The sequence below is a fragment of the Plectropomus leopardus genome, chromosome 3 (assembly GCF_026936395.1).
Source record: "Plectropomus leopardus strain MGB_pleo_1.0 chromosome 3, ASM2693639v1, whole genome shotgun sequence".
NCBI lineage: Eukaryota > Metazoa > Chordata > Actinopteri > Perciformes > Serranidae > Plectropomus > Plectropomus leopardus.
This window is the reverse complement of record NC_142178.1, coordinates 40,467,084-40,487,500: the sequence shown is the minus strand read 5'-3', so window position 1 is coordinate 40,487,500 and position 20,417 is coordinate 40,467,084. Positions and strand designations below refer to the sequence as shown.

The following is a 20,417-nucleotide window of genomic DNA, read 5'->3' as shown; positions in this document are numbered from 1 at the left end:
GCGTGGAAAGGTCGGCGTCGCTGCTGCGCTCAGGTGAACCTCAGCGGCGCCGTGAGACGCTCAGAGCTCACAGTTGCCAGCTGAGATTAAACTGGATCACAGCTGTTTCCTGTCGTCACCTCTGCGCTTCAAAATCAATATTTATTCTTTGGATTTATCGATTTTTTGCAGCAACAAAATATCCTTTAAGGACAAAATTCATAATCATGATATTGTTGGATGTCGGGATTGGAGTATTTGAGTAAATGTACTCAGTTACTTTCCACCACAGCAGTTCCTATTTCAGCCTCTCCAAGGAAGGAAGTGATGTCATCAGAGCGACGGGATCATCTCTGCAGGTGAGTGTGAGACATCTGACGTCACAGCTGCCAGCAGAGATTAACAAGTCGACCTGAGGAGCCGCAGACACACACACACGCACGCACGCACGCACGCGCGGGCACACGCATGGACGCGCGCACACGCACGCACGGGCACACGCATGGACGCGCGCGCACACCCACGCACGGACACGCACAGATGCACGCACACGAACACGCATGCACGCACGGACACACGTATTGACCCACGCGCGCACGGACGCATCGGCGCACGCGCACGGACGGACAGACGTTCGCGCACACGCAGACACACGCACAGATGCACGTACACACGCGCGCACGGACGGACACTCACACGCATTGACACACGCACGGACGCACGCTCATGCACACACGCACGCGCGCACAAACACGCGGGGGCGCGCATGGACACACGCGCGCATGTAAACACGCATGGGCGCGCATGCACACGCACATGTACACAAAAGGAAATGAGCAATGAATGAAAATATGACTCAAAAATTTGAAAAAAGTATAAAGAAAAAACAAAACAACAACAAGGAAAATTGATAAGAAAACATAACACAATTGTCCCTCGCTTTTTAAAAATATTTTCTCTTTTTTAAAGCTGATTAAACTTAAATTAAATTCTCTTTCTCTTCTTTTAATTTTGGGCAACTTTTTTTCCTTTAATTTTTTTGGTGATTTTAATTACATTTGACAATTTTTATTCTGTAAAACTTCTTGACAACATTTTCTCTTCAAACATTTTTTGGTGCTTTCTTTCCATTATTTTTTTGAGGTGGGGAAATTTAAAAAAAATCATTTGTCATCTGGGTTTTTTTTCTAACAACTTTTTTTTTCTTCAAAATTATTTTGGGGTTTTTATTTCTTTTTTTTTGTTGGCGCTGGATGCCTGAGCCTAATGACGCCACTGCGCAACACACACACATGCACAAGTACACACATACACATGCACACACACACACACACACACACAAGCACTCACACACACACATACACGCACACACACACACACACACACACACACACACACACATGCACAAGTACACACACACACACACACACACACACACACACACACAGTGAGGGCAGACCGGAGCACGGATGACATGTTAGATTTGTTCCGGCCTGCAGGCGCCGAGGCCTCTAACGAGGCGAGACATGGACGGACAAAGCATCAATTAGAGCCGCGGGGTGTCCGAGCGGCGGACAGTGGACAGTGGACACGGACCCCCCGCGGTCTCTCCATTGTCCCGCCACTGAAAACATAAAAATAAAGACAATGTGATTTGGTTCTGCCGAGGTGCACTCCAAAAGCCCTCGCAGCATCACGGAGTTAAAAAGCGCTCGCTGTCTTCAAAGCGTAGACGTCCTCGTCGTCCTCAGCCGGCAGATGTGTCCCGCGTGTCCACCCCTCGCTGTGCTCCATTTCTATCAGGCTGTTTCTGGTCAAACAGCATCAACGTCACGGTCGAATAAAAAACACGTTTCATCGCTGAAACCTCAAAGTGTCGATGAAGAAATCGTGCCTCCAAACCTGCGGGGCCACCAGAGCTTTTTTATTCTTCAAAAAGTTATGGTTATTTTTTTTTTTAAATAAACATAACCATTACTTTGGCATTTTTTCCTTTTTTATTTTGTGATTCTTGAAAACATTTGACAAATTTGTTTTCTTTAAAACTTCCTTCAACATTTATTTGGTGATTTTTATTGCTTTAACATTTTTTGGCAAATTTGTTTTTCTTTAATTTTCTTTTTTTTTCTTTTTAAATGTTTAAAAATATAAAAATGTTCTTTTTCTTTAAAAATGTTTTGATGATTTTTAAGGAACAATGCCTTCCAAACCCCCAGTTCCAGCAAAATAAAAGTCACCAAAATGACATTATTTATCAAAACCAAAAAAAAAAAAAATTGCGACACTACTTAAACACATCATGAGTCACTCAGGGAGGATAAAAAAAACAAATCAAATAAATAAAAAAGTCACCCCCTCCTCTGATAAATAAAGAACAGTCCCTTAGATCTATTCTTATATATTCATGATTTCTTTCAAAAACGTGGGAAGAGGAGGACAAGAAAAAAACTAAACAGAAAAGTGGAAACAATCAACAAAAATTAAATAAATAACCTAAACAAAGTCCTAGAAATAAAATCCTTTTCTTATTCTTTGTGTAACATAATTTTAAATGAATAAAAAGTCTAAATATAGTTTCTGGGACATTTTCCTTATTTTTTAAAAATGTTTAATAATTCACCCCATACTTATTCGCTTATTCGTGGGACTTCTTATGGGACTTTTTTTGCCAAATTGCTCATGATGTTTCTAAAGAAATCAAACAAATTTTCAGTTTCAGGGATTTAAACACTTGTGAAAGACGTCTGAATGCAACACATTAAAACTGGTGTAGATGCAGGTGTTAAAGGGTTAAACTGCACTCAAACATGGAACATGTGAAGCACACGTTTCCGTGTGTTCAAAATGCTCGACAGGAGGAGGAGAGATTTCTTCAGTTATGAACCCCACATCTACTTTAAAAACATGACTGTGAAACGTTTCTTAAAATTGTTTTTTTTAAGTTCTTTTAAAGGGTTAAAAACACAGAAATCGAAATGTTTCAAAAGTTTGTCTTACCTCAGTGATGAACACGTGCAGGCTGCCGGGCTGCAGACAGCTCTGAGAGTCAGAGCTGTGGCAGCACGCTGACCCCGACACACACACACACACACACACACACACACACACACACACACACACACACACACACACAGACATGCACGAACACACACAGACACACACACACACACACACACACACACACAGAGACATGCACGAACACACACAGACACACACACACACACAGACATGCACGAACACACACAGACACACACACACACATGCACGAACACACACAGACACACACACGCGCGCACACGCACACGCACGCACACACACACAGACATGCACGAACACACACAGACACACACACGCGCACACACACGCACGCATGCACACATGCACACACACACACTGACACGCACACACATGCAACGAAAACACACAAAACATGCACACACACACACAGAGATGCGCGCACACACACACACAGTATTGTTTGTACATGAATTAAACAAATAAAAACAGACAAAAGTTAAAGAAAATTTACTCAGTTTATTCTTGAGTCTAAGTGAACGTTTGTGCCAAATTTAAGAAATTCCCTGGAAGAGTTCAAGAGATATCAAATTCACAAGAATGACATGGATTCAAGACCACATTGAACTTGACCTTTGACCCATGGCTACTAAACTCTAATCTCTTCATCACTAAGTCCATGTGGAAGTTTGCGCCAAATTTGAAGAAATTCCCTCAACGCATGAAGTTGCGACAACCCAAAAACGCCATGTCTCCAGCCTCAGATGGAAAAAATGATCAGAATCGACCTCAAATGTGTGAAGTGTGTCACTGTCGAATGCAAACTTCCCTTCACGACATCACAGAGAAGAGTGACAAACCGCGCAGGTGTTAATGACGGTCGGTTACGTTTTGAGAGAGAATCTTTATTTCAGGCGCACATGTTAAAAAAAAACAAAATCCTAAAAAAAGCATGTTGGTGAGAAATTTCAGTTCTGCATTTAATCCTGTTTAAACTCTGTCACTGCCACCCCCAACAAAACGCATGTTCTCACTGCAGCTTTCGGCCCCTAAAATGATCATTTTCACATGAATTTATCTGAAAAACACAGCGTGGTGAGCAAAGCAGGGGTAATATTTTGAACGTCCCTCAGTTCTTGAGCATTTTGGATCTCCGCGGGTGCAGAAACGGTTTAAAGTTGCTCCTGGATGTTGGAGCTCTGAGTGTCGGCCTCTTTAGTCACTAATTAACTGTTTTCTTGCGAAAACGTTTCTCCGTGTGGGCGAAGCCTTGATGTCCGTGTGTTTTCTTATCAGGCAGCCGCCGACCTTCCCACCTTTTTTTTCAGCTGCAGCACCTGACGCCTTCCCACCCCCAAAAATACGTCTCTGAGAGGATATTTCCACGTGTTCGTCAATATGAACCAAATCTTCTGTGATTAAAATAATATGTATTTAGCACAAAGTATAATTTTCTTTATAATGTTAAGTTCAGGAGTATTTTTCATGACTATCTCTTTACAGTAAACTCTACACCAGTGACACTCAACAGACCAAATCTGGCCCCTGATCGGGCCCCTGGTGGCCCCCCAACCTTTTCTAATTCACAATAAAAAACAACGTGATTGTCTCTGTGGATACTTTTTGTCCTTTTAGTCTTAGATGATCCCCCACACACCCGACAGAGGACACAGCTGAGACACTGATGTCCTAAAACCCTAGAAATGTCCTGAAATCCAAGAATGTCCTGAATTCTGAGACATCCTAAACTGCCAGAAACATGCTAAAATCCTAGAAATATCCCAAACGTCCTTAAATCCAAGAAACGTCTATAATCCTAGAAATATCATAAAATTCAAAAATGTTCTAAAATCCGAGAAATTTACAAAAACCCTAGAAATGTCCTTAATTCTAGAAAAGTTCTTAAATACAAGAAATGTCCTAAAATCCTAGAAATACCCCAAATCCTGAAATGTCCTAAAATCCAAGAATTGTCCTGAAATCCTAAAATCCGAGACATTCTTAGAAATATCCCAAATCCAAGAAAAGTCTAAAAATCCTATAAATATCCTAGAATCCGAGATATTTAAAAATATCTTAGAAACCACCAAAAATCCTAAAAATGTCCCCAAATCATAGAAATGTCCTAAAATAATAGAACTTCCTAAAATCGTAGGAAGATGTATGGGCTGCTGCGGCTGGCCCCTGGCCCCCTGTCATTATGTAAAATTGGCCCCCAACCAAGACAAGTACACTGTCCCTGAATTAGATCACAAACTAGAAATAAACTCAGTAAAATGTGAAGGAACAAGAAAGAGATCCGAGTCTGCAGACTAAGTTGAAACCTTTGTGCCTTTTAATACCACCTTGTTCCAACGTAACACGAATATCTCTCGAATTCCAAGATACGTCATTTCAGCGACATGCACATGCACCGCAGAGAGGGGGAGGGGCGGGGTCAGGCCGGGGTCAGGGGGTTACTGGGGTCTGGAGTGGTTTCTGTGGTACTAAGTAATGAGTATAATTTTGGATTCTTGCATGACCTAAAAACCTGCATTTCCCATCAGTATCACAGTTTGAGGTCATGTTGTGGCACATTTAACAGCTCAGTCTGCTGAAGAGCTGTCACACTCTGACTGATTCAAAGGTTTCACCGGTCACATGACAGCAAACATTTCACTGTTAAAAGACAGTGTCGTTAAATTTTAATATTGCATGAAGTGTTTTTGCACCTTTGACCTTTTGGATTAAAAATGTCACCATTTGGTCATTTTATCCTGTCAGACATTTGTGTGAAATTTTGTCATAATAAGGATATGAAGTTATGGCCAAAACCATTTTTGTGAGGTCAGCATCACCCTCAGAAATGTCCTAAAATTCTAGAAATGCCTTTAAATCCAAGAAATGTCCTCGTATTTTTAAAAATACTAGCAATGTCTTGAAATCACAGAAATATTCTGAAAACCCAGAAACATGCATGTGTGGCCCCTGGTCTCCTGTCATGTTTTGAAAGTGGCCCTGAAGCAAATCCTGTCTGTTTCGGTTTGACTTTAAAGGATCAGTCCGTGTAACTCAGACTGCTGACATTTCACGTTTGTTTAATTTAAACGCAGAAATAAAGATTTATTCCTCCGTCTTTTTCTACGACGCTGCACAGCCAGCATGCACAGAGAACTACACTCTTTCTACGCAGATGACATATGAGTATTTACGACAAAAAGACATCTGACATTTTCTTCAAGCTGCAGACGCCCATTAAAAACCCGACACTCACACTTCCTGTGGAACGCTTTGTGGCGTGAACGTCCGCAGAGCAGTTGCTCAGATCGTGACCACACTTGATCGATGACAACACACTACCTATTAGTGGAGCTTTTATGATTTTTACATGTTTTCGTCCGAAAGCGACTCCGCTGTCTCAGTCTGCAGGAGAAGAGACAGGACGTCAGACAGGTGAGAGACAGCTCCTGTTTCTGTGTGAGGGATAAATGAATTTCTATTATCTGCTCAGCTGCAGAGTTAACATACATACGTGTGTTTGCTTTTTATCGAGATGTTTAATTGATATTTGAGTCACAGGTGAGTCGTTAAAGGCGTCTGTGAGAGAGTCTGGTCAGCTGTTTATTCTGTGACTGTACGAAATTACACACAGCAGCATGATGATGAGGCCAGTGTAGGTTTGAAGATAGAAATAAAAAATAAAGAGCAAAGAGAGGGTGTTATCTGAGAAAAAAACTCAGACTAAAGCTGTGAATTTATGAGAAAAAACCTCAAAGACCCAAATAATGAGGTTGGATCAGCGTAGTCACAAAGGCTTTTCCTGAGTTTGTACTTGCAAGTTTGTGAGTATTCTTGTTAGTTTGTGATTTCTTTCAAATTTATATTTTTTCTCATATATTTGTCAGTTTTCTTGTTAAGCTGTGAGATTTTCTCATGACTTAATTTTTTATTTTTTACTTTTTAAATATGACTTTTTTGTAAATTTACATTTTTTGTTAAATTATCTTACATAATAATTTTTTGTAATTTTTTTTTCTTGTAACAGTTTTTTGTTATAGCCATGAATTATTTTTTTCTCATGTGTTCGTGAATTTGTGATTTTCTTTTCTCAGTAAATTTGTGAGTTTTTTTCTCAAAACTTAATTTGCACTTTTTTGATTTCAGAATTTTACTTTTTAAATTTGGGAGATAAGTTCATGATTTTTCTCATGTAAAGTTGTGTTTTTTTTCTTGAAATTTTTATTTTAGTTTTTTTTCGGATATATTTTATTTTTAAAATTGGTCAATTTTCTTGTAAATATGTTTTTCTCATTAAATTCTCAGTTTTTGTCTCATATATACGCACACATATATATATTTATATATATATACATACACACACACACACACATATATATATATACACGTTTTTTTCTAGTTTTTTCATAAATTTGTGAGGTTTTTATATCTGGTAAAAATATGCTTAAGCTGATCGACAAACTGCTGAACTGGCTGCTGGTCGCAGCTCTTGTGTGCAGCTGCTCTGATGTCTGACTGCAGTCTGGCTGCTCTTCAGCTCGGTGGACATGATTTGGGTAATGTGCTCCATCTAGTGGACTGACCTCATTACATCAGCTGATCTGCAGCGTCAACATGTTCGAACCACAGAATCATTCAACGTATTTCTCATGCTGTTATTATTCATCTATATTTTCCTCTAAGTGGCATAAAGATGTCCTCACAACCTTTTTTAAAGCTGCAGTTCACTTTGAGTTTAGTTTGAAGGTTGGACTAAAAGATTTCGGCCCAGACCAAATTCTTTTCATACAAATGAGTCTAAAAACTTCAGCGATATGACTGACAGTTAAAACAGTTTGAGCTCACCTTAGTGTCAGAGCTTAACTGAGAATTAACTCAAGGAGTCCTGCATGTACCAACTTTAGACTTGTTAAGCTCGTGGTTTCATGATTATTTTTATCTCCCAGCTCTTTATACGTGGTTTTCATTCATTAACATCCGGCTCTAACATTCACAGTTTCTATTTATTGGTGCTTCATCTCGAAGATGCTGTCTTGAATCGCACCACACAGCTCCTGCTGCTCTGATTACTGTGACAGTTTTCCTTCAGTTAATAAAAATACCTGATTTTAGCAGGACGCTACGATGATGGCAGAAGAGCTTTTGAACACTCTGGAGGATTTAAAAGATGAGGAGTTTAAACGCTTCAAGTGGCATCTGCAGCATTTTTGCAGCCTGGAAGACTACCGAGCCATCAAAGTGTCCAAGCTGGAGAGGGCAGACAGGCAGGACACGGTGGACCTGATGATAAAAACATATAAATTTTATGGAGCTCTGACGGTGACCAAGAATATTTTTAAAAAGATCAACAGGAATGATCTGGAGCAGCATCTGGCAGACACCAGCTCAGGACGACAAGGTCAGTCACAGGAAGAGAAAAACATGAAGTAGTCTGAGAATTTGCCTTTAGACTTGTAGCATCTATATCAGTTTGCACAAAGTACATTATGTGATTAATTTTGCTGAAAGTTTTATCCAAAGAGACTTAATATAAGTGCACTCAACCACGTGAGCTGACCCATCAAAACCATGCAGGTACTTCAGCTTCATCAAAAAGAGAAAGAGAGAGGGTTTGATTTTATGGGCTGTGATAGGTGACTATCAGCAGAGGAGCACCAACCTGCCGGACGTGCTGTCATTAAATGAAAAACACAGATCCGATGACCGCGTTTTCATGTTTACTGGGAGACAAATGGTGATTGGGGCCAGTGGGCGGGGCTTGTTGGCCCAGATGCAGCCCATTCTCATTCTAAACTCGTAAATAAAGCCACTTTGTCCGTGCTTTTGGTGCAAGTGCATGATGCTAAAAACCACCTTTATGGACGGCGTCAACTGAGAACGCAGCCAAACAGGATCTATTGGGTCTGCAAAATACGCTACAGAACGGTAGGTCAGGTTGAAACGCTGCTGGTAACAATGTTATATAAGGAGCAGGAAGGTCCCTATAGGGCGGTCGGGTCCAACAAACCCTGGACTTTCATGCAGCAGTGGGGTGTTTGCTTCTGTCTGGATGCAACTTTTTTTTCTCCACTTAACCATGTGCCTCTTTGTCCTAAACCTAACTAAGCGTGCGTTTTTGTTGACGTACAGGCGTTCATTGCCATGTGCTTTGTTGCCTAAACATAACCACGTGCAGCATCATCCCACCATGTGCTTTTGTTGACATCATGGTATCGGCATCACAGAGCGTCCACACAGATGCAGAAGGATACCTACAGTAATATGCAGACATGGAGGTCCACTGCAAAGCCGCAAAATGTGACAAGTACTACCTAAGAGATAGTTAACATATAAGCAAATGAATTATGTACGGTCTTTCATGCAATACAAAGTGTATAATGATAATAGTGGGGGACCAAAATAAAACCACAAACTAATACAATAATATTTCTGCCTGAACTCTGATCTGTGATGACCAAGGAAGTCAAGCATAACTTGGATTACGCCACAGACTACACTCGCTGTCCAGGTAGTAGATGCAAGTGAGAAAGAAAAGTAAATCTGAATAGATTAAAAAAGACAAGATGGAAATGGCCAGAAGTTGAAAAGGCCAGAATAAATTTAAAAAAAAAAGAAGCTATACAAGCGGACACAGCAAATGTGCCAAACTAGGCAATGTGGTAATGATTTTAAAAGGCTCACAGCTTGAGAGTGAAGAAACAAGCAGCAGAAGTTGATTGTGACGATGAGACAACTCAAGTATAAAGGAACTCTTTGACGATATGAAATATAACATATATGATACAAATAAGTTGTTTGTCTTGCAAAATGGTATGTTGTGACGGCACCTACTAGAGACACTTTGTTGTCTATTGTAGTCTCTAAGCAGAAGCCAGTAGACCAGTATGAGGCTGACGGTGAAGAAGCGGGCGGACCAAGCACCGGACATGAGCCCGTAACTCCACAGGGGCCAGGTAGGACATGCTTAATATTAATAATAATAATAATAATAATAACCTTTATTTCTGCTTTATTTCACAGCTAACACTGCCCTCGTCTGCCTTAATGACACAGTTTTACCATTTTAACAAAACATTTAACAAAATTGCAGTACATTGTTAGCATTATGACGCTAGCCTACATTCTACGTTAGCCTACGGGGATAGCATATGCTAACGTTAACTGACAGACCTGTAACTCTGAACGTCATTCTCTTCCACAAACTGACTGAATACTTCTCCACTCTATAAACTATCTAAAAAAATCTTATGTCATCTAAAGCATGTGACAGCCTAGTGTATGCATTAGATCCCGTTTTTATCAAGTCAGAGACAGGTCATTTTATTAGTCATTGCAGGACGATCCAGTATTAATAATACAGTGTGGATGGCAGTTATATACTGTATAAAGTCTGTGGTGGTAACATGTTCCTCTCCTTAGGGTAAGTACCGCTAGTCATAGCAATAATCTGTTCTGGCTGCTTTTTTAACACTTTTGTTGCCGCTGAACATTTGGCTGAGCCTGGTTGTTAGCATCATTAAAGACAGATCAGCAAGGAAATGTTTGAACATGATAAATTAAAGTTAGTTAAAAAATTGCAAAATAAATAAATAAATAAATAGCTGTATTTGCTGAATTCAAGGCAAAGTATTAAAGGATCACTGTTGACAATTAGCCATCGAGATTAGCATCCACTGAAAGTCAAGATGAACTAGTTTATGGTAACCTCCACTATCCCACCGGAGATTGCCCCCATATTTATTTCTACAGTAGGGCCTTCAGGAAGGTTGATGAAACCTTGTTTACTACTGCAGAGATTATGTCGAACCTAGTAACGACCTGCAGACACGTTTTTTGTCCCTGTTGAGTCTGACTTGTGCTTATCAGGGGATTGTTTCCCCAAACTCAATAAATACCCCAGATATGAACTCAAAATGCTCAGTTTTGTTACAACTAGGATATCTGCTGAAATGTATTTTATTTATTGTTTTCATTTACAGATTTAGCTATTACATCTGTAAACCTTGCCTGTGCTTTTAAGCTACTTTCCGCCGTGTCCATGCCACCGGCAGAGGTGACGGAGGATACCAGAGGATGCCAAACATTCCCAATAACTCAAGAGCAAGGTAAAGTCCAAAAGTCAAAATTAATGAAAAAAGATAGATGAAATCATTTCCAAAATTTACAAGATGTCGTTATCTAATGAAATATTTTGCTTCAATCCATAAATGATTGCGTTAATCCTTTCTAAAACCTTTTTCTCTACAGTCACACTCGTGTAGCCTATGTACTGTAGTGAAGCCCACTTTTCCATCATGCCAAGTGCTGGACTGAGTAGTTTTTAGTTTGCGGTTAAGTTTGCTGATTTATGTCACTTTTGTCAGTGTTTGTAATGTGTCTGTTCAGAACATGTTGGTTTATGTTAGTTATTGTCATCTTTGTAAACTGGTGTAAAATGGCATAAAGAAATGTCGCTTTGCAAGTAGTTGCAAGTTTTAACTCATCTCGTTGCAAATCTTTGGTTTGAACAGGACTTTAGGAAAAAAACATTTGTGTAATGCCTAATACTATATTTGTGTTCAACGCAGACGGGATGATTCCAGTCCCAGAGAAACGACACATCTCATGCTACCAAAAGATGCTTCAGTCGAACCTTCAAGACAAGTTTATCTTTGCAGAAGAGTGGCAGAAGAAGAACGGGCAGTGTCTGGATGATATCTACACAGAGCTGTACATCATAGCAGGGGGTGACGAAAACAACACAGGGCACGAGGTCACTCAGATTGAGGTGGGATGGAAGCCAGCATTGACAGAGAAACCGATTATAACGAGTGACCTGTTCAAACACCCCTCTGGCAAAGACAGACCTGTAAGAACAGTGCTGACCAACGGAATCGCAGGAATTGGAAAAACAATTCTTGTGGGCAAGTTTGTGTTGGGCTGGGCTGAAGGAAGAACCAATCAAGATGTGCATCTCATTTTTCCGCTCACCTTCCGCGACCTGAATTTAAGGATGAGAGAAAAGATGTGTTTGGCAGAGCTCATTCATAAATGCCTCTGGGGAACCAAAGACATCAAGAGAGAAGCTCTCAATTACATCTTCAGAACTCTGCAGTCATCAGGAAACACCAACTACGACAAGAGCAAATTCAAACTCCTGTTCATTTTGGATGGACTGGATGAGAGCTGCATTGACCTGGACTGCTCCACCGTGAAAAACTTGGAGGAAGACTTCGAAGGGACAGAGTCCGTCTCAGTGGATGTGCTGCTGAAAAACCTCATCAGGGGGAATCTGCTTCCTTCTGCTCGCCTCTGGATAACCACACGACCTGCAGCAGCCCATCAGATCCATTTAAATTTTGTAGACATCATGACGGAGATCAAAGGCTTCACCGACCCACAGAAGGAGGAGTACTTTAGGAAGAGATTCGGAAATGAGAAGGCCATCAGGATCATCTCTCACATCAAGGCATCACGAAGCCTCCACATCATGTGCCACATCCCGGTCTTCTGCTCGATCACTGCTACAGTCCTGGAGGAGGTGATGAAGACCAGAAAAGGAGGAGAGCTGCCCAAGACCCTGACTGAGATGTACGCAGAATTCTTGAAGATTCAGATTCATCAGACGGAAAAGAAGTATGGCCCAGCAAAGTGCGTCCAGTACATTAAGTCATTATCAAAACTAGCTTTCCATCAACTGGAAAAGGAGAACCTGATCTTCTCTGAGAAAGATCTCAAAGAGAGTGGCATTGATGTCAGTGGAGTCTCCGTTTACTCAGGAGTGTTCACACAGATCTTCAAAGAGAAACAAGGGAAGAAGAGAGATGGTGATGAAGACAAGATGTTCAGCTTCGTCCATCTGAGTGTTCAAGAGTTTCTGGCTGCTTTATATGTAGAGAGGGCACTCATAAACAGAAACAAGAATGTGATATCTGACCCGGGACAAACATGCGGCTTGGTTTTCAGCAAAACTTCTATGACAGAGGTCCACAGGTGTGCTATTGACAAGGCCTTGAACAGTCCAAAGGGTCACCTCGACTTGTTCCTCCGATTTCTCATGGGCCTGTCACTGGAGACCAATCAGAGTGTCCTAAGAGACCTTCTGAGAAAGAAAAGAAGCTTGGAGACCAATCAGATGACAGCTGAATACATCAAGAAGAAGATTGGTGAGAATCTCTCTCCGGAGCAGAGCATCAACCTGTTTCACTGTCTGAATGAGCTGAATGATCGCTCTCTGGTGGAGGAGATCCAACAGTCCTTGACTTCAGGAAGTCTGTCCACAGATGAACTGTCTCCTGCTCAGTGGTCAGCTCTTGTCTTCATCTTACTGTCATCAGGAAATGATCTGGACGTGTTTGACCTGAAGAAATACTCTGCTTCAGAGGAGGCTCTTCTGAGGCTGCTGCCAGTGGTCAAAGCCTCCAAAAAAGCTCTGTGAGTGCACCGATAACTGCAGATACTAACTGTATCATGTGTAGGATCGTTCTCAACTATGAACATCTTAGATCTCAATTGATCAGTTTCCAGAGAGTCCACTAATAAATTACAGCATAGTTCATTGAAATGTATTTTTGTACATTATGGCAATCCCAGAATTTTTCTTTAAAAACTTACTGTTAGTTGAAAGTAATCTGTGATTATCTGATGCATTTACTCAGTAAGGGTAACCATAGAAATACGGTTCTCACATTGTAGGTAACAGAAGCAGTATTGATAATTGTTTCTATCACTATCTCTTCTTCAGGTTGAGTGACTGTAACCTCTCAAAGAGAAGCTGTGAAGCGCTGTCCTCAGTTCTCAGCTCCCCATCCTCTCATCTCAGAGAGCTGGACCTGAGTAAGAACAACCTGCAGGATTCAGGAGTGAAGCTGCTCTCTGCCGGACTTCAGAGTCAACACTGCACACTGGAGACTCTCAGGTCAGATCACACTGTGATGCTCAATTGTACTCAATTTCAAACAATAGTTCCTGCTTTGCATTGCATGCCTATTGCTAACAGAACTTTTTTTTTCAAGAGGTTCTTGCAAAATTGGCACCAATGTCCACTTAGACTTAACAATGAACATACTAGATGTTGGTGGCCAACATTGTTCTGTACTTCAAACATTAAAAGCACTATTGCATGGGTTCTCAATCATTTTGAAAAAAAAAAAAAAAAAGAAAAACTACAGGATCTGAGTTCAGAATGCAGTTTTTTGGAAATTGTAAAGAGATTTGAATTAAAATGTGGTGTTGGCTTCATTTTAAAGGTTCTATCTGTAATTTTTGGCATGTATTCATTGTATTACCAACTAATGGTTGCAATGCAACTTAAAACCCAAGATCTTCCCAAACTTTCTTGGTTGCCTTTAAAAGCTTGATGATCCAAAGGATGTGACATTTACATTGTGCTTTGCATCTCTTTAGCAAAGCTACAGTACTAACAGTGTGCAACACCAGCTAACATAGATAAAATAGAAATAGAGTCCAATAACATCAATTTGACCTAAACCCACCACAGTCCACACATGCTGTGTGCTCCCACTCTTGGCTCCCATTTTGCATTATGAAATGCCCTCATTTGATGAATTGTTAATTATTAACAATCATTGAGGATTGTTGACTTTGCTCAAAATGTGTGGAAATGTGGCTGGTCCTCATGATAGCGCCAAGTCCAAAGAAACCTGAATGGAACCAGTCCAAGAACCAAAGCTAATTTGTTGAAAAAGGGGTAAAAGATGTGATCTGGCATATACACTGGCACCTGTGCACTGACTCTGAACATGTCTGAGATGGAAAAGAAAAGATAACGGAAAATATCTTCTTTATTATCTCTATTTCAGGTTGAGTCAGTCCAGACTCACACAGAAGTGCTGTGAGGAGCTGTTGTCCATTCTCAGCTCCAAGTCCTCCAGTCTCAGAGAGCTGGACCTGAGTAACAACAACTTGCAGGATTCAGGAGTGAAGCTGCTCTCCGGCGGACTACAGAGTCCACACTGTACAAAGATTCTCAGGTCAGATCACATTGTGGCGCTTATGTGTCGTAATATATTTTTGAAGGAAACATTTGTACACTATTTTACTAAAGCTGATTAAATCTGCAAACTGCAATCACTCACTGCAGCCCATGAAATCTGTAGTTGTCTACTAGAGCAGGATTCTCCAGAAACACTTAGTAACTCATCAATGGAAATAAACAAATTTCTAAAAATGAATCTTTTTTTTGTAGACAATGTCAGACTTTGTCTTTATCACTGACTCTCGCTCAGGTTGAGTGGCTGTAACCTGTCAGAGAGAAGCTGTGAAGCTCTGTCCTCAGCTCTCAGCTCCCAGTCCTCTTGTCTTAGGGAGTTGGACCTGAGCAACAACGACCTGCAGGATTCAGGAGTGAAGCTACTCTCTGCTGGACTTGAGAGTCCAAACTGCAGACTGGAGACTCTCAGGTCAGATCACATTGTGATGCATTTGTGTACCGCTGTACTCAGTTCTCAAACATTAGTTCTTGTTTTGCATTGCATTCCTATTTCTAAACAGAACTTTATTTTTTATGACAACCTGAGTTGCAAATTTAGCACAAATGTCCAATCCAATTGGACTTAAAAATGAACTTACCAGCTTTTGGTTGTCAAAGGTCCAGTTTTGGCTCCACAGTCCTGCAGTTCTGAAACACTAAATATTATATTTCAGGTTGAGTCAAGCCAAGCTGACGAAGAACTGCTGTCAGGAGTTTTTATCAGTTCTCGGCTCACAGACCTCGAGTCTCAGAGAGCTGGACCTCAGTAACAACGACCTGCAGGATTCAGGAGTGAAGACACTCTCTAATGGACTGAATAGTCCACAATGTAAACTGGGGACTCTCAGGTCAGGATCTTTCGTTCAACTCATTCTAACATCGCTGAACATAAAGGCTTATGTCACACAGATGATATCCAACATTTCTAAGATTCTATTGTGTTTATTCGGAAACACAAAGGTATAAGTTTCTGCATGAATGTTTGTAGAACCGAATGTTTTCAAGAAAATGTTTTTTCTAAATTCTGTAGGCTACTCACTCAGCAAAGCATAATGATAACAGGTTCTGTTTATGATAGACTATGGGGCCATATGCACAAAGCTCTCATACTATGAGTTGCTCCTAGTCACAAAATTCAAAATAAATTCTTACAACGATGATGTTTTCAAAGAAATTTCTCTTAAAGTTTAGTAGTAGTTTTGACCACCTGGGGACGAGACTCAACAATCAACTAAAAGTTGCATAATGTTGGTATTAGTTGCTTATTGGCTTCTTCTCGTGTTTTTTTTTTTGTTAAAGAAATCAAGCCAATTTGCCCACGTTTTAAAAGGTTTAGTTGGAAGCTTTCTCAGAGTATTCTCAAAACTATTTGTGTATATGGCGCCTGGTGTGGTTCACACAGGGATGGCGAGTCTAACGTTGAGCTAATTCTAACTGGTGAATTCACACTAAGAGGGAAAAGGACCCCCATTACATGAAAAAAAAGAAAACATCTGTGTATGTGTCTTTAGCCTTTCAGGTTGTCTGATCACAAAGAAAGGCTGTACTTCTCTGGCCTCAGCTCTGAAATCCAACCCGTCTCATCTGAGAGAGCTGGACCTGAGCTACAACCATCCAGGAGACTCAGGAGTGAAGCTGCTCACTGCTAGAAAGGAGGATTCACAGTGTAGGCTGGACACACTCAGGTATGAACAGACAATAAGAGCTCAATGTTTGTCCGTCACACTGACGAGCTGAGGACTGTCAGTTTACGGTCTGTACCAGCAGCACTGCTGAGGCAGCTTGAGAGGTGCGCAGAGGCACACGACTTCAAGGCGGTAATATTAGTTTTATAAATGCAGCTGGATAAAGAAGCTGCTGAAGGTTCGTTCTGACGTTGTTTCTTCCTGCAGGCTTGAACATTGTGGGGAGCAGAGGCTGAAACCTGGTCTGAGGAAGTGTGAGTGTGTTCACTTTGATTCATGAAAACAAGGCAGCATGTGTTAAAGAGGTTAAAATCAAAACTTGTGAAGCAACATCAGATTCTCAGTTTGAAAGAAGATCCATAAAGATGAGTCAGTGTGAAGTTTTTAACTTAAAACAGTCTGTCTGGTAATTAAGCAGCCAATAAACCCATCACGTGATTATGCTGTATTTTGTTTTCCTCTCGCCGTCAGATGCCTGTGAACTCACACCGGACACAAACACAGTGAACAGAAACCTCAAACTGTCCGATGACAACAGGATGGTGACGGCAGTCAGAGAGAAGCAGCCGTATCCTGATCGTCCGGAGAGATTTGACAACTGGTCCCAGCTGCTGTGCAGAGATGGTCTGACTGGTCGCTGTTACTGGGAGGTGGAGTGGAGAGGAGAGGTGGAGGTATCAGTGAGTTACAGAGGAATTGGGAGGAAAGGAAATGGTGCTGACTCCTGGTTTGGAGGAAATGATCAGTCCTGGAGTCTGAGCTGCTGTGAGGTTAATGGTTATTCTTTTAGCCACAATGACAGAACAACAAGTGTGTCCTCCTCCTCCTCCTCCTCCTCCTCTGTCTCTCACAGAGTAGCAGTGTATGTGGACTGTCCTGCTGGCTCTGTGTCCTTCTACAGAGTCTCCTCTGACTCTCTGATCCACCTCCACACCTTCAGCACCAGCTTCACTGGACCTCTTTATCCTGGGTTTGGGTGTGGGCTGCCTGGTTCAGTGTCTCTGTGTTCACTGTAGGACAAAGAGTCTCCTCCTGTCCAGAGAAATACTCTCAGTACTGACAAACACACAACATATTTTTGTATATCATATTAACTCACATTTCAAGAAGTCAAGTTTCAATTGTTTTGTTTTAAGATTAAAATAAGATATAAGGACAGGTGCCTGTCATGGCAGCAACCGAAGAACCCGCTGGTGGAGATCAGCGGTGAAGGAGGTTGTCAAGCGGGAAAAGGAGGCCTTTCGGGCTTTTTTGCCCCGGGGTCTCCTGAAGCAGCAGACAGGTACTGGTTGGCCAGAAGGGCTGCAGCTGAGGCAGTCGCTGAAGCAAAAACTTGGGTCTGGGAAGTGTTCTGGGCTGTGTAGAAGGACTTTAGTTTGGCCTCAAGGAAGTTCTGGCAAACCGTGAGACATCTCCAGAGGGGAAAGCAGGGCATAACTTGCTGAGGACAGCCTGAGACAAGTCATGAGATCCCACTAGACATATGGTTGAGCAGTGGAAGAAACACTTTGAGGAACTCTTGAACCTGGCCGTTGCGTCCTCCATGGAGGAGGCAGAGTCTGAATACTCAGGGGAATCCTTGTCCGTATCCCTGGCAGAGGTCACTGAGGTTGTCAAAAAGCTCCTCGGTGGAAAGGTGCCAGGTGTGCATGAGATTCAGCCTGAGATGCAGAAGACTCTGGACATTGTTGGGCTGTCTTGGCTGACATGCCTGTTGAGTGTCACGTGAAGGTCAGGTATGGCCTTAGAGAGAGCGTGAGGTGCTCAGACATCCAGGAGGAGCTCGGAGAACAGCCGCTGCTCCTTTGCATCAAAAGGGGCCAGTTGAGTTAAAGGTCAAAGGTCAAAGTCACTCCAACCTCATCTGTCTCATTCTTGTAACAGCAATATCTCAGGAACACCTTCAGGGAATTCCTTAAAATTTGGCAAAAAAAATCCACATGGACTCAAGAATACACAGATTAGATTTTGGTATTTAAAGGTCAAGGTCACCAAGACCTCGTGTCTGTCTCATTCTCTTTAACGTGGAATCTCAAGAACACCTTCAGGGAGTTTCTTCAAATTTTGCAGAAATGTCCAGATGAACTGATTAGAATTTGGACAGTCAAGGGTCAAAATTCAAGCACATGGTAACTTTGTCTCATTTTTTGATTCGATATCTAATGTAACACTTTTGGGGAATTTCTTCAAATTTGGCACAAACAACGACTTGGACCCAATAATTAATGAATTTGCTTTTGGTGTTTAAAGTTCAACAATCAAGATCACTCCAACCTAGTTCTTCTAATTTTTGTAACAGCAATATCGCACTGAGAGAATTTCTGCAAATTTGGCACAAACGTCCACATGGACTCAACAATAAGCAGATTAGATTTTGGTATTTAAAGAACAAGGTGACAAAGACCTCATGTTTGTCTCATTCTTTTCAAATAAAACCATCATGAATGAAATGAAGTCATTTTGAGGCATGCATATCCTTTCAGTCACAAGAGAGGCGCTGAAATCTGTTTTTGGCAGGTGGATAATGGCTGAACTGTCCCTTTAAATCAAAGCTGATGACTTTTCTGTTTTTATTAAATCATTACAAACCCTGCACTGCAACTTTAGTTCTTGTATTTTCTACCTGTCTTATTGTCTACTCTTTAGCTCATGAACAGTATTTTAAATGTATTTAAATGTACTTTAAATGTGTTTCATTTGCATTTTGTCACAATCCTTCTGATGTTGAATGTAAAGCACTCTGAATCTCCTTTTTGCCAAAATGTGCTTTAAAAAATAAACTAACTAATGGTTGCATATCATCTGATGTCAAAATCATGTCAAAGAAAACACAAGAGACTGAGACATGTAGGTTTTAAAAAAGCCGACCTTTCAGAAAAGTAGACAGTGTTAGATAGACATGATGGAGTGATAGAGCGAGAGTCACGGCACGGCGGCCAACCAAAAACACAAAACAGACCTCAAAAAATCCGTCCATGATAGATAAAAACTTTAAAAGAGAGATAAAGGACAGTGAGAAAGATGAGGACAGATAGAGAGACAGTCGTGACAAGGCAGCCAACTGAGAACTTGAAACAGACTTTAAAAAACTACTTTTCTTTCATGCTAGATGGATAGAGAGATAAATAGAGAGATGAGGGATAGAACGGTCACGGCTCGGCGGCCAAACAAAAACGCATCACGGATTAAAGAAAATGAAAACGACACTGACTCTGTGTAGATGTAGCAGGTTGGCCGTCGCTCAGTCTGCAGGGAGCTGATGTGGGAACCAAACGATGGCGGCTTCAGGTGCAGGAGACTCACTGTAAAGAAATAAAGTCATTAAAATGACACCATTTGTCACAACCAGAAACTTTAAAAACTGTAATTTTCATTCAATTATTAAATTTCTGGTTGTGCTTGAACACATTTTGTGTTACTGTATGGGTTTGTGAAAGAGATTATACCATTAAACCATTAAATTGCACTGTAGCAGGACCACCATCATTAGGCCACACAATAATGCTAAGAAACAGTCTCCATGTCCTACAAGAACTAAATACGTGACGGTTTGATAGTATTTACATGAGGCCTGTTTCGGGAGCCTTTTGGGCTGGCACAGGGAGCTTTCAACACAAACATGCAGGAATGACTGCCATGCCAGCTTCTGCTAGTGGATGCAGATGTTGAGCGAACAGAAACGTTTCAAAACAATGGTTTTAAAGTACTGAAAATGTTCAAAGTTTCCAATTTGCCATCTCTACGTGTAATATAGTGTGTAATATTATTAC

The 20,417-nt window shown here is 41.1% G+C and overlaps 2 protein-coding genes across 2 annotated transcripts in view; one reads left to right on the top strand and one right to left on the bottom strand.

The window, feature by feature from the left end:
- The window catches only part of LOC121966380 (heterogeneous nuclear ribonucleoprotein L-like), a 39,921-nt gene extending 19,984 nt beyond the window's left edge, over nt 1-19,937 (bottom strand). Inside the window, exon 1 of the mRNA XM_088075184.1 lies at nt 19,859-19,937. The gene's annotated coding sequence lies outside the window, so the exon portion shown is untranslated. The remainder of the gene's footprint in view (nt 1-19,858) is intronic.
- LOC121941565 (NACHT, LRR and PYD domains-containing protein 3-like) lies at nt 5,648-19,448 on the top strand. Its single transcript, XM_088075148.1, has 12 exons — nt 5,648-6,426; nt 8,104-8,389; nt 9,849-9,944; nt 10,971-11,096; nt 11,559-13,404; nt 13,715-13,888; nt 14,793-14,963; nt 15,219-15,392; nt 15,637-15,810; nt 16,474-16,647; nt 16,855-16,901; nt 17,119-19,448. The coding sequence occupies exons 2-12, from the start codon at nt 8,116-8,118 to the stop codon at nt 17,661-17,663; spliced, it is 3,801 nt and encodes a 1,266-aa protein (XP_087931274.1). The 5' UTR covers nt 5,648-6,426; nt 8,104-8,115; the 3' UTR covers nt 17,664-19,448.
- Nucleotides 19,938-20,417: the final 480 nt, after the last annotated feature.

Excerpts from the sequence above, each read along its gene's own strand:
- LOC121941565 (XM_088075148.1), top strand. The coding sequence starts at position 8,116 with ATGATGGCAGAAGAGCTTTTGAACACTCTGGAGGATTTAAAAGATGAG. Across the intron at positions 13,405-13,714 it reads AAAGCCTCCAAAAAAGCTCT|GTTGAGTGACTGTAACCTCT; the intron begins GTGAGTGCACCG and ends TCTCTTCTTCAG. Across the intron at positions 14,964-15,218 it reads CACTGTACAAAGATTCTCAG|GTTGAGTGGCTGTAACCTGT; the intron begins GTCAGATCACAT and ends ACTCTCGCTCAG.